This window comes from Peromyscus maniculatus, chromosome 12 (assembly GCF_049852395.1).
Source record: "Peromyscus maniculatus bairdii isolate BWxNUB_F1_BW_parent chromosome 12, HU_Pman_BW_mat_3.1, whole genome shotgun sequence".
In the NCBI taxonomy this organism is placed as follows: domain Eukaryota; kingdom Metazoa; phylum Chordata; class Mammalia; order Rodentia; family Cricetidae; genus Peromyscus; species Peromyscus maniculatus.
Window position 1 is genome coordinate 87,320,585 of NC_134863.1, and position 22,993 is coordinate 87,343,577.

Sequence of the window (22,993 nt, forward strand, 5' to 3'; positions counted from 1 at the left end):
GCAGGCTTCATCTGTGAAGATGAGCATCACCTGAGTACTGAGCAGAGCTGTGCTCAGAAGTCACCTCTCCAGAAGAGGTGACTTGTAGAACCCTGTGCTTCTACTAAGTATTTGTAGTTAAAGTTTTTTCACAAAGAAAAATCCAAGCCTGGGTGGCTTCACTGGTGGAACTACCATTAAAAGAGATCATGAAAATCCAACCAAGACCACAAACAGCCCTCAGAGACACCCATTACCCTTCCCCGGGGACACAGTGGGTGTTTTGATTCCCATTCCTGATTTCCAGCCTTGTCAGGGGTTAGGAACATAGAAGTACAGCCTCAGAGGGAAGAGAGGGGGCACAGCCAAGCAGACACTCATTTCTTACACACAGTACTTACAGCTCATCCTCAAAGCAGATCTTGGCATACTTGTCTCGGCCACCACCACTGAGCAGCCGGTAGGCATAGGTGTCAGGAGGACACGGTGCCCAATGGTCACATTTTTGCCTTTTGGGGGTTGGGGCTGTAAAGACAAAAACAACACAATCATAGTCACTTCTCAGAGGCGACTGCTGTGTGGCCACCGGTACCAACAGCTCTATTCCAGGGCCAACTCCCACTGTGGTGGGGAAACTCTAGAAGCAAGTTGGCAGCTGTGTTTGGATCCTGAGAATGCTTCTCAAGATGCATGGTTGATGTAACTTGGTTTTGTCTTCTGGTAACAGCCATAGACAGTGAGCATGAGTAGCCATCTCAGAGGTTTTAGGATTGCTGCCCACAGCTGCTAACTCACAACACAACGAACACTGGTGGATACAAGCTTTCAGGTCACAGCAGATATGAACTACACTTCAGGCCATTTGACCCTAGAAGACGTACAATAGCAGGTCCATCCCACAGCAACAGAATACATGTTCTCTCCAGCATACAGAGAACATTTCCATACTTGACCTTTGCCAAAATACTTAGAAGCAACTAGAACATTCTCCAATATAGAGCTTGTGTTAGGGAATAAAAGGAGACTCAGCAAAATTGATTGAAAGAATATCCCTGGGCTTCAGAGTTAAGGGTACTGGCTGCTCTTGCAGAGAACTAGGGTTCAATTCCCAGCACCTATATCTGTAACTCCAGTATCAGGGATCCAATGCTCTTTTCTGGCTCCACAGGCACCATATCCACACAGTGCATAGACATTTATACAGGCAAATACACCCCCCTCCACAAAATTTGTTTTTTATTTATGTATTTATTAGTATTAGTATTGTTTAGGGGTTTTTGTTTTGTTTTGTTTTGGGATTTTGTTGTTGTTGTTATCTCAAGACAGGGTTTCTCTATGTAGCCCTTGATGTCCTGGAACTCACTCTGTAGACCAGGCTGGCCTAGAACTCAGAGATCTGCCTGTCTCGGCCTCCTGAGTGCTGGGATTAAAGGTGTGAGCCACCATTGCTCCACTTGTTTTGATTTTCATTTGTTTGTTTGTTTTTGATATGGAGTCTCACTATGTAGCTCTGGCTGTCCTGGAACTTACTATGGAGACCTAACTGGCTTCAAACTCACCGAGATCCACCTGTCTCTGCCTCTTGAGTGCTGGGATTAAAGCTGTGTGCCACCACACTGGCTAAAAAAATTTTTTTAAATCTTTTAAATGCTTTCTTAAAACTTGATGGTGAAATGAGAAATGAGGATTTTCAGAAGCTGTGGAAACACACAGAAGCTAAATAACAGGGTTCTGAGCAATCAGTGAACCAAAGGAGAAAATCTAAAATATCTTAATAGGACATTGTGCCTCCTGTGACCTCAGAACTCGGGAGGCTGAGGCAAGAGCACTGCTCTGAGTTCAAAGCCAGCCTGTGCTATGGATTGTGTCTGCCTCAATCAATCAATTCCTGACACAATGGACACAAAGCAAATAGATACTAAAATGTATGGAATCCAGCAAAAGTAATTTTAAAAGCGATGTTTACAGCAATACTCACCCACATCAGAGAAGAGGAATGCTCTCTGGTAAACACCCTGATATTCACTAGGAACCATAACAAGGAGAAAAAAACCAAGCCTGAGGCAGGAGAGGAATAAGATGGATTTGAGCAGAAATGTGTAAGATAGAGAAGACTAAGGAGTAACAGAAAAGATCAATGGAACAAAGACTCATTTTATGAAAAAAAAATCAGCAAAACTGGCATATCTAAAGCTAGATTTAAAAGAGAGAGAAGATTCAAATAAGTTTGTGTATGAAAGAAGAGGAATTTTGATGCCACAGGACAGAAGGACAGAGGACTGTTACTCAGGTGAACAATCCTCATAGCACAAACTAGGTATCCCTAGAAACATTCCATACATTCTTACAACCTACCAAGACCAAATCATGAAGAAACACAGAACCAAACAGGTCAGTTACAAATAGAGGTTGAAACAGTGATAAAAAGTCCATCATCAAACAAAAGCCCAAGGCCAGGTGGCTCCACTCCTGACTTCTACCACATTTAAAGATGACACAATACATCAATCCTTCTCAAACTCTTCAAAAAAACCCATCACAGGAGGACAGAATAAAATTACAAGCCAAGTTCTCCGATGACCATAGACACAAGAATCCTTCCCAAAATACTGAGAGACCAAATGCAGTAGCACACTCAAGGGTCACCCATCACAACAAAATGGGATCTTCCCTTGGTTTGCAGGGATGGTTCAACAAATGTAGATCATGAGGCCACGAAGACTGAACGAAGGGCAAACAGCTCATTGGGGTATCAATAGATAAGGAGAGAGGGAAACAAGATAAATTTAACATTTTTTTATAATTAAACTCTCAATGGATTAAATATAGAAGGGCTCAACATAGTGCTGTATTGGTGCTGAGAGTCAGAGTTGAGAGTTTTTCTCTGAAACTAGAAACAAGTTAAGGCACTCTGTCTCACCACATCTATGAATGTAGTGCTAGAAGCTCCTGCCAAAGCAGTTACAAAAGAAAGAGAAGTGAGAGGCATCAAAATAAGACAGGAAGCTATGTAGCCTGTTTGCTATGGGCATCATCCAATAGAGAGAGCACCGGACTCCATGAAACACTTAAAATTGACAAATTCAGTAAAGCTTCAGGATACACACACACACACACACACACACACACAAATAGTACTAATGTTTTTGTACACTAACAATAAACTATCCAAAAGAAACTGAGGAAACAATCTAATTTATAATTGTTATAAAATAGTAAGATACTTGGGAATAAATTCAACCAAGGAAGTAGATGCCCTGTATGTTGTAAACTATAAAACAGGAACAACAGAAGACAATTGCAAGTAGTATTGGCTGTTTGTAAATTATAATAATTAATATTCTGAAAATATTCATACTTCCCAGAGTGATCCACAGATTTAAAATCCAATGTCATTCTTCACAGGAATAGAGTATGTATGGAGGGCTGACAAGACGGCTCAGTGGGGATGGGTACCTACTGTGAAACCCGATGACCTGGGCTCAGTCCCTGGAAACACATGGTAGAAGGTAAGAACTGATTCCCTTAAGTTTTTCTCTGCCCTCTACACAAGGGCTGGTGTGGCACACAGACACATACACACACAGTCAATCAGTAAAATGAAGAAAAACAGAAGTTTTTTTTTATATCTTTTATATCTTTAGTAGCCAAAGCAATCTAGAAGTAGTACTCTACCTGATTTTAAACTGTATTACAAAGTTTAGTCATCAAAACAGCTTGGTACTGTCATTAAGAAACATACTAACCAAAGGAACAGAAGAGAGAGCATAAAAACAAACCCCACATTCAGTTTTTCATTTTTTGGCAGAGATGTATTGACACAAACAGGGCAAAGAGACAATGTTGGCTGGACTTACATCAACTTGACACAGAAACTAAAGTTACCTGAAAGGAGATAACCTCAATTAAGAAGATGCCTCCATAAGATTTGGCTGCAGGGCATTTTCTTAATTAGTTATCAATGTGGGAGGGCCCAGTCCATTGTGAGTGTGGTCATCCCTGGGCTGGTGGTCCTGGGTTCTAAAACAAAGCAGGCTGAGGAAGCCAGGGGGAATAAACTAGTGAGCAGCTCCCCTCCAAGGCTTCTGCATCAGCTCCTGCCTCCAGGTTCCTGCCCTGCATGAGTTCTGTCCTGACTTCCTTTGATGATGAATAGCAATATGAAAATGTAAGCCAAAAATCCTTTCCTCCCCAATTTGCTTTTTGGTCATGGTGTTTCGTTGCAATAGAAACCCTAAGACAGACACCATTTAATAAATGGTGTTACAAACTTGACCTTCTCATACATATGGATAAAGCCAAGTCACCTCACATTGTACACAACAGCAGGACTCAAAATGGATAATAGACTTGAGTGTAAGAACAGAAACTGGGCTTTGGGGATTTAGCTCAGTGGTAGAGAGCTTGCCTAGCAAGTGCAAGGCCCTGGGTTTGGTCCTCAGCTCCAGAAAAAAAAAGAACAGAAACTGTGCCAGGTGGTAGTGGTGCATACCTTTAATCCCAGCACTCAGGAGGCAGGAGCAGGTGGATCTCTCTTAATTTGAGGCCAGCCTGGTCTACAAATAGAGTTCCAGCACAGGCCAGAGCTACACAGAGAAACTCGGTTTCGAAACAACAACAACCTCCTCCCTCCTCCCCCCAAAAGAACAGAAACTGTAAAATATGGGGAAAGCCTTAGTCATGTTGGCTAGGCAATGATTTTTCTGAAATGACCACAGAAGTACCGGCAACAGAAGAGAAAGTAGACTGCTGGAATTACATCAAACAGAGCAAAGAAGCAAGGCAGTGGTGGCGCACGCCTTTAATCCCAGCACTCAAGAGGCGGAGGCAGGTGGATCTCGGTGAGTTCCAGGACAGCCAGAGATACACAGAGAAACCCTGTCACAGAAAAAAAAAATGAGCAAAGAAAGAAACAACCACCAATAGAACAGGAAATAGTTCTGGGCCAGTCATCAGTTACAGGCTAAGTACAAAGTACATAAGGAACCCCAGCAATTCAATGACAAGTTTTAAACCTGATTATAAAATGGGCAAAGGGGTGTCTAAGATGAGACCCAAATCCCATACTGCATATTTCTGGGTGTTTTGTTTCTAAAGGTGATGATTTCAGTGTGTTAATGAGAACCTGCACTCCTGTATTCATGGCAGTTTACTTACAGCATGAACTGTGATATGTGTATATGATAAAGTACTATTCAGCCTTAAAAAGACGATCTGTGACTTTGAAAAAACTGCATGACATCCTGCCAAACGAAATAAGCCAAACACAGAAAGACAAATGCCACAAAACCTCACTCACATGTGGAATGTCAAGAAGTTAAACTCAAAGACACAGAGCAGAATAATGGACATCAGAGACTGGGCAGGTTAAAGAGTGTGGGAGGGAAATTGGAATGGCTTTGTTAAGAATGCATGTGAGTTAGATAAGATCTGAGCTTGTTTGATCAAGAAATTTGCCATGAAATGTGGCTAATAACACATTGCATTATATACTTGAAAACTGCTACAGAAGCCACCTTCAAGTATCCTTAATACACAAAACAACTTCTAGGCAAAAACCTTGCTGCTGAGCTCCAGTCAGACCCCCCACTGTGTCTGCACAGACCAGAATGTCACACTGCACCCACATGTACATACAGACTTGACTCTTGGATTTTAAAGTTAATCGGTCTATTGAAAGCAGACATTCAGGCCAGCGAGAGGACTCAGCAGGAAAAGGCACTTGGTGCCAAGCTTGAGGACTTGAGGTTGACTCCCCAGAACCTGTTGGAAAGAGAGAACCCACTCTCATTGTCTTCTGACCTCCACACCTGTGCTGCAGCACACACACATGTGTGCATGTGGGTAACACTTCTTTTAAAAAGATGAAAATGATGGTGTGAACAGCTTTATCCCTGGAAGAAGCTGCTGGAAGAGGTCAAGGCTCAGAGAGCTGCCAGGATATCCAGCACACTGTTGTGTCTCTGATGGACATGGCCCCAGCCATGGCTTATTGGGGACCACAGTCCTCTGTCCCCAGAAGGAAAAATGGGAGAGATGGCTTCCTCTCCTCAGGCCGGTCTGAGCTCCTCTTTGCCTGCCCTCTGTCTCCTTGGCCCAGACCAGCCCCACACCAGCATCCCCTGTGATGTCTTTTTATTGTATCTTGTTAACTCTAGCTTACAATTTCCTTATTAAAAACTTCTCCAGGGAAGCGGAGATCTTGTGTTCGTGTCCAGTCACTGCAGCTGTTCTGTCAACATCTGTTGAAGGCATGAGCATCTGTTAGGCTGACCTGTGTGTACATGAGCATGTGAGTTCAGAGACAAGAGAGTCTGCCTACCCTGGGAAGGCACCAGGGGTGGAGGAGGGGTACAGATTAGCAGTTTAGCACACAGAACAAGCTGGGCACCCATCCACTGTAAAGAGAATGAAGGGAATGACAGGAGACCCTGGGAGCAAGGACAGCCCTCAGTGTCTGCTAATTCCCTTCCTACAGATTCTGATTATTTAGACAACAACAACAGCAACAAATCCCTTAAATTTTCATTCTTGAGGAGGAATCTTTACTATTCTACCTTTACAACCATTTCCTTCTGGACTTTTCCATGCACTCAAAAGGCATCTGCAATATTGGACTATAAATGAAACATATTTAAACATCATGCTGTGTTAGTCTTAAGTTTCAAGTACAACACTTAATGTGGTTCTTGTCAAGCTCTAGACAGCCAACTTTAAATCAACTACTAGACTCTTAATACAAAAAAGTGCCATATCTACATTGCCTTTCTCATATTTCTAGTTAATTTTAACACTCCACATTGTGTTTAACAATTTAAGAAGATCGTGTGTGTGTGTGTGTGTGTGTGTGTGTGTGTGTGTGTTGCACATCTGTGAGCGTGCCAGTAAAAACGCACACATGCAAAGCAGAGGCCAGCTTGGGAGGGTGCCAGGGTGCTGTTTGCTTTATTCCTTTAAGGCAGGGGTCCCATACAGGACCAGAAGCTGGCTGCTTTGGCAGAACGAGGTGGCCAATAAGTTTCTGGGTCCACCCGTCTCTGCAATGCTGGGGCCACAGACACGCCCAGCTGTGCTCAGCGTTTAATGTGGGTGCTGGAGATTTGAACTCAGGTCCTCACGTTTGCATAGCAAGCACCTTTACCACTGAGCCATGTTCCCAGTCCCTAGTTAACAACCTTTAAAACTTAATAATGATACTCATTCCTTGGATATTCACCTGAAAATGCACTGAACAGAATATCTTCCTTCTCCCCTTCTCCTTCCTTCCTTATTTATTTATTTGTTTGTTTGTTTATGGTTTTTTTCCAGACAGGGTTTCTCTATGTAACAGCTCTGGTTGTCCTGGAACTTGCTTTGTAAACCAGGCTGGCCTCAAACTCACAGAGATCTACCTGCCTCTGCCTCCTGAGTGCTGGGATTAAAGACGTGTGCCACCACCACCTGGCTAATATCTTTAAATGCAATAAACACACTGTTTAAAAGTGGGTGCTTCCTGGTTTCCAATTTTGCAAACATACATCTATAAACTCAGTTTAGAGAGATGATTCCTCAGATGGGAACATGTTCTCCCTTTAGCACAGTGATGGTTCTCTTATCCAGCAGGTGTGACTGCTTCCCTGTGGACAATGCTGTGCCTTGCACACCTGGCCTGTGATCACGAGACAAACACCTCCCGTTATTCTTGCCCTCCTGACAGCCTTGCATCCAGAGTACTAGTTACAGAGTCTCCTGCACTGGCTGTGAAGTGGGCATGAGCCCATGCATGAACATTGTGTATGCCCACAAATATTCTGACATTACCTGCAAGGGGAACTCTGACCTTAATGGTTGTTCAAAGAGAAGCCCTGTGGACATCATATACTTGTCAGGTCCCAATGGACAGACACTTAAGATAATAACAGCATGGCCAATTGGTACAGGAGACAGCAAAGGAAAAACCATAAAAGATAGTTTAAGACGGTTATGAATCCAGCTGCAAAATACAAGTAAGCAAATTAAATCTGATAGCCCAGTAGAGACCTCCCAGAAGTGAGGAAGGCAGCAGTAGCCTGATTTTTCTAGGAGCTTGGCTCTGTAAGCCCCAAAACATTCAGAAAGCAGTGAGAAGTTAAATTAGACAGTAAACCTCAGAGTAACAGGGAAGGAGCAAGAAGGCAAAAGAGCATTTCTTTCCCCTAAATGTAGGAAAGTCTTTATAATATAATCAGTATGCCTGCAGTGCTGTGTCAGCAAACACATTAAAAAACAGTTTTCACCTACATAGAGACATAAGAGTCAAGGTCTCTCTGTGTAGCCCTGGTTGGCCTGGAACTTGCTATGTAGACCAGGCTGAACTTGAATTCATGAAGATCTACCTGCCTCTGCCCCTCTGCCCCTCTACCTCTACTGGGATTAAAGGCATGAACCACAATACCTTTAAAATATATCTTTAGAATACATTTTGTGGGGGTTGGGGATTTAGCTCAGTGGTAGAGCGCTTGCCTAGCAAGCACAAGTTCAATCCTCAGCTCCAAAAAAATAAAAAATAAAAAATAAAAAAAGAATATATTTTGTGTTGTAAACATAGCAGCAAACCCCTATCAAGTCAATTTAGTTTAGATTTATTAAAAATTTTTAAACAAATTGTGAGACTGAAAGGCCAGCTGGATGAGTTTCCCTCCCCACCCCTATTTCACAAGCCCACCTCCTTTAGTCTTCTGGGGGCTCTGGCTCCATAGCACTAAGAGCCCAAGTAATGGTCCCAAGAAATATGTGGGCTGTATCTGATCATGTGACAGTTTCCCAGGCAGAGTGACAGGTTCTGAGCTGGCAAGAGACATCTCCTTTCCCTCTAGGATGGGAAGGGACCCAGATGCTCACTGCCAAAGGCACATATACCTGTCAGGACAGCCATGGGCTGGGCTCTCACTGGGCTGTTCTTCCTCTACCTGTCTGTCAAAGTGGTTGGGGCTCTGGGACAGGATGAGATGACCAGTCAAACAAGGAAACAAGACCCTGCTTACTCAAAATACCAGCTACAGACTCACCAGATATCCCTGCCAAGGGCCATGGCACCAGATGAATAATTCTCTGATAGGAGAACCTCATTAAGCATGGCTGTGAGGCCACAGATGCTGGAATATCAGTTGCTTCTGTCTGTAATTTTCTCATGTGCTATTGCAAATTTCTCCCCAAACTGCTATGGGGATTTCCCCACAGCCTGTATTGGCAGTGTGCTTTCCTCATGGATATATATTCCATCTAGTGGGCATATTTACAACTGTGGGTTTTCAGGAAGACGATTTCTCCCAATGCTGTGTAATTTTGATGAATAAAAATGCTTCATCATTAGGTCTTTTGTCCCACGAAAACTGTGAGAGACAGTACCTGTTTTACAACATAGCTCAGGCTGACAGGAAAATAACAGCATTTTCAGACAGCTTTTACTCCATTAGCTTATTTAAAGACTCAAAGTAACCTCAGATTAGACCAGGTGCCTTAAAAGGCACCTTGCTAATGGGTTTTAAGATAAACTCTCCCAGGGAATGCAGTCCTGTTCAGAAGGACAGATAGCCAGACGCAGTACCAGTTCACAAGGACAAAATTGCCAACTGTCTGATTTGTTGAGCCAAGGTTAGGCACATAGCAACCTTATTGTGGTGCCCCTCTTGCTAAGTCTGGCTGTTATCTAGTACAGCAATTAACTCTGCACAAACTCCAACCTCAGTTTCACGATATGAGACTCAAAGTTCAGTCAACTAACTGTTCTTTACGATAGGTCCTGAAATCTCAAGAATGACAGGATATGGATCAAGAGGTCTGGCCAGGGATATAGATATATTATACACCCACTGCAGAGTTTGGAAGCATGTACTAAGCCTATGTATGCCTTCTATGGAGATTTAAAATGCCAACTTGGGGTGAAGATTCTATGATTTCTTGCTTTTAGATTCATTAATCACTACAAGTATATTTTTACTGTTTTATAAACACAGCTTTTTCTGAGTAAAGCATATGCTTTAACAATTTCATACATGCACACAATGTATTCTCTTTCTACATTCTTTGAGTGCAGTTTAATATTTAAAATTTCCCTGATGGCAGATGGACCACCATCTGCAGGAAACAAGTCCCATGCCTGGGGTGAGAAACTGGAGCAGGAAGTCATGCATGGTTAGAGGCTATTCTTTTGTCTGGCTTCACACACCATCCCCACCCCCACCCCACACCCCACCACACCTGGCTTGCATCGCATAATGGTGCTGCTTCATATGGACATGTGCAGGTGAACTTCCTGGAGGGCAGGCCTTTGGTTTTCTTTAGAGTCCCTATGAGCATTCAGCAGTAGTAACCAAAGTAACATAGAGGTGAGTATTTGTTCCTTGAAGGGCCTGGGAATGAGTGGGAAACCAGGATGGGTTTGTTGTTGTTATTTTGTTTTTCTTTAGTAGTATGCTCACCATAGGTATAGTCTTCCACTCATTTCCTAGGAGCACAGAACCACACTACATGGATGGAAAAAGGTGCCTGTTTCTCAGGTCAGGATCCACAGCTCCCTCCCATCTGGCACTGTCCAAAGGGTCACCAAGGACCTCACCTAGCCTTAGTGCTTCCTAGGAATCCTCTTCCTTCCCAAGACAGCTGAAGTCCAAAGGGACAAGCAGAGGCTGAGGTCCCTGGCCCACAGGAATGCTGCTCACACCAAGACCAAGCGGCTCTTACCAGATCCAGAGGCAGAGAGTTGGCATGGGGGAGGGCTCCAGCCTGCCTCCCAGAAAGCAATGCCATCTCCAGGACTCCAAACAAGCCCATGAAAAAAATTTCTTTTCAACTCACAAGCCCTCTCTGAGGCCAAGTCAATCACAATAAATACAGGTCCTTGGACTCAACCCTAGACCCATGGACTTTTTAATTTCCTGGTGTGGAGTCCAAGAATGTGTCTTTCAGGAAAATCCCCGGATCTGGGTACTCTGATTTTCCTCACCCTGGGAATGAGGGTGATGATCCTGAGGGTTTAGGAGGCATGCTTGAAAGTCACTGGGTGAGGAGATTCTTTCATTCTTTCATTGGGGCTACCTGACAGCAGCTTCTCGGCCATAGCCATCACTTCACTGCTTCCCATGAGACTGTGCAGTCAGAATTGGCCACCAAAAGTGTTCTGTTACATGTCAGCCAATGGTTAAGTGTGGACTGTGCCTCTGAACACAATGGAAGTCAGAGAACAATGTCCAGACCTCTGTACACTCAGAGGTTGGGAGAAACAAGGAGAAGGGAGTTGGGTGGCCATCCATAGGCAATGTCACTGTGGCTTTTGTTTAGTTTTTGTCTAAGGTCAGAACATGCTGAGGGAGAGACAGGTGAGGAGCCAGGAGTCCCAGACAGGACAGCACAGACAGGTTACTCTGGTGAGGAAAGAAGGAAAGAAGCCTGGAAAGGGGGGCTCTCTAGTGTCTCTGAGGTCCTCCAGGACTCAGCATCGGTGCTGGGGCCCAGACAAAGGAGACAGGAAGTGCAGGAAGACCACTAACTATGGAGCCGCCTCTCTCTGCATCTGCTGCCCCACTTGTAAGGCCTAGATACAGACACTCCCACCCGGAATACCTATTACATGTATATCTGTAAATGCAAACAGAATAAGGAGTTTGTGCTTCCTTGTTTTCAAATTCACACAGCACTTTTTATTAATCTAATAAAAAATGAAATGTTTTCACATGAGTTTCTTAGCACTAAAACCTCCTGTCTTACTTTTCTATTGTTGTGAAGAGACCAAGGCAACTCTTATAAAGGAAGCCATTTAATTGTGGGCTCACTTACAGTTTCAGAGGTTTAGTCCATTATCATCATCATCATGCAGGCAGGTGCTGGAGCAGTAGCTGAGAACTGCATCCGGAGTCATAGATAGAAAGAGAGAGGGGGAGAGGAGAGAGAGGCACTGGACCTGGCATGGACTTTTGAAACCTCCAAGTCCACCCACACCCACCCAAGGCCACACCTTCTAATCCTTCTAATCCTTTTACACAGTTCTACTCCCTGGTGACTAAGCATTCCGATATAAGAGCCTATCAGGGCTGTTCTTATTCAAACCACCACACCTTCCTTGGTTATGTTCTCACAGGACTCAGGTTTTAAAGCTTTGATTTGTCATAGCCCATGGTTAGGGGCTGAGAAATTAAAAAAAAAAAAAAAAGCCATGGCTAGGGGCTCCTGGAAAGTAGTGTACTGGGACTATCACATAGCAACTCTCTCAAAAGTATGCAATCCATTTTAGGAGAAAAGAGAACAGAACTTAGAAGCTATTTTTGCTAAAAAGTATTGACTCTTCTTGGGTCCACAAGGTACAAAAAAACAAAGAAATAAACCATTAAAAACAGAGTAAAATTCTGGCACCTCTGCCTTCATTCTGCATCAGACCCCTTCACTCGGGTCACCTGTTTACTTTTGCATATGGATACACTGGTCCTTCATGGAGTGCTTAACCTTTACATTAGTCCCTCAAGAAGTGTTCCCCCTTCCAGGCTAAAGGCACAGAGATTAGTCACTGCCACTAAAGAAAGAAACTGAAAAAGATACTAGAAGGTCGAAAGACATCCCATGCTCCTGGGCTGGAAAAATTAATTGTGTGGAAATGGCCATTTACTAAAAGCAATCTACAGATTCAGTGAACTCTCATTCAAAACTCCACAGCCACTCTTCCTTTTCACAGATGTAGAATAAAATCTGAGAATTTAAATGGCAACACACAAAAAATAAAATAATAAAATAGGACAGTAACAAAATAAAACAGGATAGTGAAGACAATCTGAACAGAAAGAATACAGCGTGAGATAACACCACACATGACTTCAAGCTATACCACAGAACCATGGCCTTAAAAACAGCATGGTCGGGCCTCGAGAGGGTGGCACACACCTTTAATCCCAGCATTTAGGAGGCAGAGGCAGGTGAATTTTTGTGAGTTTGAGGCCAGCCTGGTCTACAGAGCTTGTTCCAGGACAGGCTTCAAAGCTACACAGAGAAACCCTGTCTCAAGAACAAACAAACACCAGCATGGTCATAGCACAGAATCAGAAGAATAGAACTGAGGACCCAGATATTAGTCCATACTTATACAGCCACCTGATTTTCTACAAAGATGCCAAAAACACACATTCAACAAATGCTGCTGGAAAGCCTGCATTTAACATGCAGAAAAATGAAACTGGACCCTCACCTTTCACCCTGCTTGAAACTCAACTCCAAATAATCAAGGACCCCAACATCAGATCTGATGCTGTGAAACTGCCACACTGAATAACATCTCTTTGCCTTTCATGATCACTTTTATTGTCTCCTTAACTGGTGTGTTGGGGCGAGGCAGCCAAGCCTATCTCTGTGGTTGCCAGAACCTAAGCTCCTACTTCTAATAGCCTAGAGTCAGAAGAACATCTTATACAATTCTCTGTCACCATGATGGCTTCCAGACTGCCAGAGCCCTGCAGTCACTGGCTACAGTCAGTCTGTGCAATGTTCATTTGCCTCCCACCTCTGCCCTGCAGCACTCTCATTCTCCCACTCAGTGACCTTTGCATTATAACCAGCCCAGAGTGCAAACGGCAGGATGCTTACTGCTTCTCAATGCACTCTGTCCTGGACTAGCCAGAAGCCCTCCTGTACCTAAAGCAGGTGTGTGTAGAAATGCTCCTGGCCATTCTTTTATATGACAAGCAGCTGCAGTGCATCTTACAGAGGTCTGGTGCTGGCCTCAAGTTAGAAGGGTAACCCGAAAGCTCAGTAATCAAATTAGCAACCATTTAAAACAATTCTTTCAAATTAAAAGCAAAACAAATTGTAATGAATAGTTCTAAATTTTGAAAACAGGGCTAAATGAAGACAGGTGGAGCCCCTAGACTGAGCAGGAGTGCCCAGTTTTCAGACGACCTCCTCATGGTAACTGCAAGCTGAGGCTGGGGCTCCACAGAAATCTCATCAAAGCACACCTCTAGGGCCTCTCTGGTTAGATTTGTAAAGCAAGTTGGTCCCAGTCTATCTGGAAAGTTATCAGAAGCAGGAAGAACCAACATTTAAAGACACCCCCAGTGCCCTCAGAAAGCTTTGCTCATGGTGGATATGCACTCTCTGTGTCCTGTGGATCCCAGCAGGCCTTCTCTAGGCTTGGTGTCTTGCATGGCTGCTCTGCCCACCTATGGGTCCCCCTCACATTCATCCATCCAGTTCTGGTCTGAAGTACCTCTCAGCTCTCCTGACTGTCTAGTACATGGTCAAATAGTCTTAAGCTGGGCCTAAGTGGAGGCTGGTCAACAAACATCAAGTCCATCTGTCATCAAGTACAAGGGGCCTTCACCAGGTCCTTCCAGGGATGGTATTTATTTCCAGCCAGAGCACAGAACTGGTGTTTTTGTGGCCTTCTCTTCACTGCTTTGTTTCTGTAGTATTCAGTATTGGTCCCACTAGGTGAGGTCATTCTTGTTGGTCACCCCTGTACATGGAGGCTCAAAATCACTTGCTTGAGTGATAGGTGAGAACTTATAGAATCCATGCAGATCCCAGGGCCTCAACTCCATTCTTGACCCCTTTCCTGCCTGTACAAGAGGAAAATTAAGGGGCCTTAGGAGTGGCTCCAAGGGGCTTCGGTGCTTGCACATAGGGTGGGTGAGGCCATTTGCTGACATCTGCCCACCAGGAATGTAGGAACACTAACACTGGATACCTAGCTGCACGGCCTGGCAGCAAAAGCTATGGTTACCCTACACCAGCTTCGCCTATGCTAATACCAGCATGATTTATCTCCCAAAATCTGTACCCAGAGACTCCCCACCCCCATGTAGTCAGGCTTCTCTCCCTAGGGGAGGTTCCACACCAGGAACAAACCAGCACACAGCCATTGTGACTACGGCCATAACATTTGGGTTTCTACTGTCTTCACTACACCCCACAGGATGGCAGAAGCTGCAACCACTCTACTAAGGAGCCTCTGGTCAAGGCTGGCTTACCAGCCCACATCTGCAGGTTGGGCTTGAAAGCACATGTAAAAGCAGAAGGAAATAAAGGAGACAACAAGCTTCTGAGGTTTCTCTATGCCCTCTGCTGACAGGAAGTGCTCCCCCCACGGGTGTGACTCCTCCACACCATGTACATGGGAAACAGGTGACACACAGGAAAAGGCCATACAAAAACTGTACTGAAAACCAAAACACCCAATCAGAGCCAAGTCAAACGAAGGTCCTTCTACCTTTTTTTTTTTTAAGTTTAAAAAAATGTAATTAATCTTCCCTCTAAGGCCTGATTCTGCTTAGCTTCTGCAACCAGTCAAGACCAGGTATATTCGGAGAGGTATAGCCCTAGATAAAAATGGATTAATTGAAAAGAAACAGCACCTACAATTTTTTAAGCATTATCTAGTTTTGTGTGAATTAATTTTTAGACTTTATTTCTATGTTAAAAATACACTGGCTTCCAGATGTAACAGCACACATCTGTAATTCTATCACTTGAGAAAGGGGCAGGAAGATCTCCAGTTCAAGATCTTTGCAAGCCTGGGCATCTTAGAGAGGGCCTGTCTCAAAACAAAACAAAAACCAAACAGCATCTACATGCAGTGAATTTTTAAAGGAGGAGAGTTTGCGGCCTTATGTCCCACTGGGTACCCAGAATCATTTGGACAGCATTCATTCCACTTAAACCTTACTTGTTCTTGAATGGTGTGGTGGTTTGAAAGAAAATGGCCCCCAAAGGGAGTGGCCTTATTAGGAGGTGTGGCCTTGTTGGAGGAAGTGTGTCACTGTGGGGGCAGGCTTTGAGGTCTTTTTCTCAAGCTTCACTCAGTGTGACAGTCAACTTCCTGTTGCCTGCAAGATGTAGGACTCTCAGCTGCTCCAGCATCATGTCTGCCTGCATGCTGCCATGATTCCAGTCATAATGATAATGGACTGAACCTCTGAAACTGTAAGTGAGCCACCCTGATTAAATGTTTTCTTTATAAGTGTTGCCATGGTCACGGTGTCTCTTCACAGCAATGGAAACCCTAAGACAGATGCTGTGGTCTGACTTCCTTCCCTAGCCAACTCTCACAGTCAGAAGTGAAGGAAGAACCTTGAAGACACATGTGCTCAGAGGAGACAGTTTTAATAACTGCCTGCCAAGTCCATGAACGGATTTGGACAACACCCATTTCCTTCCAAGATAACACACTCCTTCCTGGCATGAGTGTTGTAAATAAAACAGATATTGGGAAATCGAGAGCACCATGACTCAGTGGGATGTCACCAGCAAACTGGAGAGCAGGCTGCCAGCAGGTACCATATCTGCACCTAGACTGTGCACAGCCTTGCCTGAACACTGTGGGCCCCGCACTTCTGTCCTTATGCTCCCAGGCTCTGGCATTCTGTCCCAGATCATGAATAGACTAATCATCTATGCTCTGAAGCACACCTGTTCACAGCCCTCGGCGAGGTGCCTGGCTCAGTCTCTGCTACTCTGCTATCCCCTGACCATCTTTTCCCAACTGTAACTTGTTCCTTGGCTCGGCCTTGTTCTAGCCTCTTCACCCTGAGCTGTGACTTTGTGATACCTCAGTAAAACCCCCCACTCTATCCCCTACAGACAAAGAGAAGCTTAAACCAGGATTCCTAAGTGTAGATAAGAACTTAGACCCCTTTTCCCCAGGTGGCTGTATCTGCTACAGGGACTTTGGAAAACAGTCAGGATATTCGACCAAAAGACTAAAAAGGGAGGCGGGTTAAAATAAATTATATGGTCTGTGCCTTTAAGAACTAGCCTCACAAAGAAAGGGGAGCGCTCCTTCCAACCTCCTTCCAACCTCCCTGCTGTGAGTGAGAGATTTGGAAGAGCCTCCCTGGAGACTTGTAAACTTAGAAAACACCTTACTTTTGCATTCTGTACCTAAAAGTCTCCAGTGGCGGCTTTGGGGACTGTGATCTAGGCCAGGCCAGTTTCAAGTTCCCAGAAATGATGGCGCCAGCCCCAGGAACAAAAGAACAGAGTCAGGATGTCTGATGGTAACCAATTAACCACAAGATGCCCCTCTCCAGAGATAACAAGACCAGACCCCGGAGATGAGTTGTAAAACTCCTGACAGGGCAAACAGATAAGCCAGAATAAGATAAAGTCCAGGCATGGGAAAAACTTGACCAATCAAGGATGGACCCGTACTAACCCCCTCCCCTCTAAGAAATTTTATGGGTTTTGCCTATAAAAACTAACTTCCCCAAGAAAGAGGCACTCCTCCCTGCCTCACTGTATTGGGTGTAGGAATGAGTCCCTGTCTAGACTTGTATCTGCAGAATAAACCTTGCTGTTGCATTCTGGACATCCAAGGTCTACGGTGGTCTCTTTGGGGGGTCACAATCTGGGCATAACAACTTGTGTACAGCTCTGTCTGTGTAGAAAGTGTCTTAGAAGTCCACTATTTTTTGTGTGTGTGGTACGTACATATGTGAGCCCACGTGTGTGGGTGCATGTGTTCATAAGGTATGGAAAGCTGAAGTTAATGCCTGGAATAATCTGCTTTGATCACTCTTCTACCTTATTCATTGTGGCAGAGTCACTCAAACTCTAAAGCTACAAATGTGGCTAGTCTCCATAAGCCAGCTTGCTCTTGAGATCCCCTGTCTGCCTCCCAGGGCTTGACCTATAGGCAGGTGCTACTCCCACCAGTATTTACATGGCTTCTATGAATTTGAACTCTGACCCACACTTGTCTGTCAAGTGCTTTAACTGCTGAGCCATCTCTCTACCCGTGCCTCCCCCCCCCCATTTCTTTAGTACTCACCTTTGAGGACAGGTCTCTCTCCAATGCTTTTGATACTGTAGAGAGTGTTGGACAGGGGCACGTCAGGAATGAGCTCCGCCAGCAGGTACCCCGAATACCAGGCGCACAGGGAAGAGAAAATAAACACTAGTGCCTTGAAAATACCTGTAGACAAACAACAGGAGTGTCACCTAGAGGTGACAGCCTATCACCTTGGACACATGGGCATTCCCTTTCCTCCACAGCCTATCATCTCTACCCATTTCTGGTGCACAGACTCCTGGGACGGCAGTTTTAGCAGGAGAAAGTGAGTACATGAGGGCTCCATGAGCTCTGCAGCAGAAGGCAGGCAACACAGACAGACAACAAGGAGTGTTCTTTAGAGCAGGCAGCTATACTGATGTTGCCCTGGGTCTGAGACTCCTCACAGGTTTGCAGACTGTGTGGTGATTAGTACAGTGTGGGTCTAAGGAGCTGACAGCACTCAGGGCCTTAGCAAGACAGGCTCAGCCTTGAGCTTGCTCCCGCAGTGGGAACAGAATTTCCAGAGGGTAGTCTTAGGTTTCTTATTGCTTGTTTTTTAATCATGGCATTTCTCTGTTAAAAATTACATCAAGGGACTCTGAGCCTGTGCCAACAGATGACAGCTGCGTCTCACAATGGAAATCTCTCACTTGTCTTATAGCCTCAGAGGGATCTGCAGAGATACCCAAGGATCCTGATGGTAGTAGGTCCCCACAGACCTTTGTATGCTGACTTGCTATCAAAATCACCTGGCCACAAGGAGCTACAGATATAGGTTTGTAATTCCTTAGGAAGACATTACCCTCCTCCTTGATGCCACAAGCCTGGTTCATCCATACAAATGGATAGAGAAAGGGGGATAGAAGGAGGAACAATGAGGAAAAGACAGTGTTAGGCAGGGAAAGGGCTGTGGAAGCTGGAGGAGACCACAATCTATAGCTTCTTAGTCACAAGAACAGAGGTATCCCAGAGTTGGCAGAGTGTTTTCTCCTGCTCAAAGCCCCAAAGAGGAGTTCTCTCACTGTGTGCTCTACAGGTAAGGACAGTGGTCAGAACAGCTCTGAGGCCCATGAAGATGAGACATGCTGTGATCTGAGTGAGAAATTCCTCACGTGTGTGTTATGTGTAATAACACTGGGTCCCCAGGTAGTGGTACTGTTTGGGAAGGTTATACAAACTTCAGAGAGGAACTTTGCTGGAGGAAGTCTGTCACTAGGGGAGGGCTTTGACTTTTTATAGCCCACCCCACTTCCTCTCTGTGTGTCTTTCTTTCTCTGTGTCTCTGTCTCTCTCTTTCTCTCTCTGTCTCTCTCTTTCTCTGCTTCCTGACTACAAGTTGGGATGTCCTTGCTGCCAGGCCTTTCCACATGGTGGATTCTGTCTACTCTGGAACTGTGGGAAGCATGTTTTGGGTGGATTATGTGCTAGGACAGCTGCAGAATATGTACAAAGTCAAGGACAGTCCTTTGTGTATTAGTAATGTCTGGACAATTCCATCTAGTGGCTTGTACGAAGAATAAAATCTTCAAATAAAATGACATTCAGAGGGTCTTCCAGACTCCCGTACAGGAGAGACAGGAGCTGCAATGCTATGGGTAAAGAACAGACTAACAGGATAAATGTGTGGCTCTGATGAGGAAGAAAATGGAAAATGTATGGAGAGCCGGGCACTCTCCTAGGGAAGACGGGTTCTTCATGACAGAACCACCTGTGGCCAAGCAATGAGCCCTAGCTTCGACTCTCATCAGGACTCTGTGCTTTGGGTAGAAGGTCCAGCCACTGGCCTCCAGGATGAAGACAGTCTGGCTTCTTGCAATGACGTGACACTGGCCAAAGAGGGTGAGATTCAGAGCCAAGACCATTTCTAGGGTAGGCAGAGAGAGCCGGGAGTATTGGGGGACCAGTCTACCGTTGAAGGAAGGAAAGGAGCCCAACCGGAGGGTGGAATACAAAAGCCCACACTGGTAGCATGTACTCATGTCTTTGGTTGCCATGACAAAGTAATGCAGACCAAGAATGTCAATGGAAACACTTCCTCATGATAGTAGCTGGGGGCCAAGATCAAGGTGTCACAGGGCCAGTTCCTCTTGGCCTCCCTCTCCTTGGCTTGTAGATGGTATCTTCTCACTGTGTCCTTGGTGGTCATCCATCTGAGTGTGCCTATGTCCTGATAACCTTTTCTTGAAAAGACTTAGTCCTGCGAGCTTGGGCTTTAACCTGTGAGCTCATTTGAACTCATTTGAAGACTCTTCAAATCCAGTCCCATTTTGAGGTCCTGATGGATGGAACTTCAGCACAGGAATTTGGCACAATTCAGTCCCTGCCATAGCACCAGGAAGCCATAGCACAACCTCTCCATGCATGGGACACCTGTCCCTGGGCAGATAGGACACAGGCAGTCTGTCAAGACAGTGGCCCCTAGCACTAACAGCAGTGACAACTCGGCACCTGAGCTGAACACAGGGAAGATACTTCTGAAGGTGGGAGCCCAGAGACTCTGAGGAAATGGCTCTCAGCACCCTGGGTTAGCGACTACCCTTGTGGGAAGAGATCCAGAAGCTTCAGAAATGAGGGAGAGAATGGAGTCCAGGAGCTTGTCTGTGGTTCTATAACCAGCGCCCAGCCTTTCCTCATATGGTGATAAAGCCATCAACTTAGGTAAGCACCTTTGGTTCATTTGCTGTACCGAGAAGCCTGAGGGTAAAGGCCAGCACTTGGCAACAGGGGATTATAAATTATTATCAAAGTACTTTGTCCTTAGAGATGTGTGTCTGTGTAAACGTGTGTGCATGTGCTTATGTATTTACACACATGTGTTCCAGCCTCTTCCCCAATGTCAGATGCCCAGAGTCTCTGAAGCCTGGCCATTTAACTGAAGAGTCAGCAAGAAAGCATTCCTTTGGCCAATGCTACACACAGGATATTAGGGCTCACCTCTCTTTCATACTCAGGGGCTGTCAATCACTATTACCTGAAGAACTGAAATGCTGTGGGTGTCCCAAGCACAGTGAGGCTGAATAGCACCAGAGCTTTTGTGCCACAGTTCTGACTGTCAGGATCTCAGAATGAAACAGGATGTGAACACAGAATCTTTAAAGAGACAGGTAAGTTAAAATGAGGTCATCTGGAGGGACCCTGACCCAACATGACTATCTTTTTAGGAAGAGGTGATATGACACAGACACACTTGGAGGGAGATCATGGATCTTGCTAATGGGTTTCCTCCAATCTGAGCCACAGGGAAGCTGTTTGTTCCTGGTGCTTGCCAACATGCATCCAAGTCCCTGGCCACACCCATGCCTTTTAGACCTGGGAAGCCAGGAAGGCTGGGGCTGGAGTCATCTTCCAGGGCTCAGCTGGCTTTGGTGCCCACTGCCTCCCCGTCCTGTTCATTGAGGCTTTTAGACAGGAAGTGCTTCCATAACCCACCTTGCCAACACCCAAGCTGAGGGAAAAGACACCCACCAGCAGGCCCCACAGGGACAGTATCATGGCAGCTTCCCTGGCCCAGTGACAACAAATCTGAGGCTAGACAGATGAGCCAATGACAAGGACTACTCCCCAAACACTGCCAAATCCTCAGCTCACCACAGCGAAAGTAACACAGCCCCTCCTCTTAGAATCACACTTACTGGGGAAGTGCAACTGTGAAATTTTCTGAAAGTTTTGGATGAAAGGACCACATAGCTCTTGTGTGAGTCACAAGGGCTGTGTGGAAAATGGCTGTCAGAGAAAGCAACTGGTAACTTCCAGCTTCCTCTATATGTAGCCAGGAAAATGATTTTCTAATCATACAGTAGAAAGCTAATGAAACCATTCTTCTAAAAGAACCAGAATGAAAGCCAGTGCATGGGATGAGGGATGTGCTCCATTTACATTCATCTGTCAGAGACAGGGATGTGTTCTGAGAAATGTCATTGTGCCAAGATGGCAGAGATCAGTCACGCAAAGTAAGGGGCCTGTGCCTTAGCAGTACAGCATCATGCTGACCTTGTTCACACAGATGCACACATGCAAATGCACCTCCACCCACTTACCCTACAGGACACCCGAGTCACTGCTGACGCTGATGCAGAAGCAGGAAAGAGGCCTGATAGGGAAGTCAAGGGCACTTCTCCTTTCTCAGCCTGTGTTTGCACAGCGCCTGCTGTGCCTGCTCTAGTGCTTTCCCGTCAGGGGAGCCAGCTTCTCACTGTGTGAATGAGGTGGGAAGGACAGAAAAGGCAGGCTCTGAGAGACTCAAGGACTGAGGAAAAGTGAGCTTTCTCCCTCCTTTACCATCTTCCCAAGTCTCTCACCAATGCCAAGGATTCTGAGAAAAGTAGAAACAGCTTGTGAGAGGGTGCCTGGGCACTGTCAAGACCATCTGTCATCAGGGTTCCCACTTCTTACTCCCCCAAGTAATTGTCCTCATTGTCCCTTTACTTCCCATTGAATCCTGAGAAGGGTAGCCTCTCCTAACCCCAGTCAGCAGCCAACCCCTTCCCAGCTGTTCTGGCTCTAGGGCCTCCCACTCAGGTAGGCTGGTCCCCAGGGACTAAGCCACTTTGGTCACCCCTGCCTGCCCTCACCTGATGTCTACTCAGTAGGCAGGAGAGTACACAGAACCCCTCCTTGCTGGGTAATAAGAAGAGATAGAGGGAGTGGGAGCCTTCTCAAAAATCTCAGCTCCCACACTGTGCCCCCTCTGGATTCTTGTTCCCACCAGGGTCCCAGGTCTCACAAGAGGTGGCTCTAGCCAGAGCCTTCACCCTTCTGCCTCGGCTTGACAGTCAGGAAGGGGAAGGGGTGCCACCCCTTCCCCCTAGGCAGAAGCAAGTCTAGCTTCTGGCACTCACCTGCAGCAACTGGACGCATCTTCCACGGACTGCTCTCCTCCTACTTAGCGCTTGGCTGCAATTCCCAGGGACCTGGGGAGGCTGGCCTACCTGACTGGGTTGCCTGTAGATGGGACCGCCCTTAGGGCAGGCAGACAAGGGCGGGCCAGTTCCCAGCAAATGGGAGGACCCGTGGACCAGGCAGGTTCAAGGGGCAGCTGGCAGGCTGGCAGGTGTGGGTGGTGCTGCACAGCTGGCTGCACCCTGGAGCTCCAGGGTCACCTGAGAAGCAGGAGGCACCCCTTGCCCTGCTCACCTGGAGCCACAAATGACCAGAGGCCAGAGCTGGTGTAATTGGAGGGAGCACAGCAGGGTTTACAGCTAAGGGAAGACAAGATGCCCCTTAACAATACCATCGCTGACCTTA

At 45.7% G+C, this 22,993-nt stretch overlaps 1 protein-coding gene across 1 annotated transcript in view; it reads right to left on the minus strand.

Moving 5' to 3' along the window:
• Window positions 1-22,699, minus strand: part of Fam3b (FAM3 metabolism regulating signaling molecule B) — a 33,124-nt gene extending 10,425 nt beyond the window's left edge. Inside the window, exons 1-3 of the mRNA XM_015999885.3 lie at window positions 22,588-22,699; window positions 17,747-17,890; window positions 381-504 (exon numbers count right to left, since the gene is read on the minus strand). Of these exons, the coding sequence (XP_015855371.2) occupies window positions 381-504; window positions 17,747-17,890; window positions 22,588-22,606 (287 nt within the window). The 5' untranslated portion in view covers window positions 22,607-22,699. The remainder of the gene's footprint in view (window positions 1-380; window positions 505-17,746; window positions 17,891-22,587) is intronic.
• Window positions 22,700-22,993: the final 294 nt, after the last annotated feature.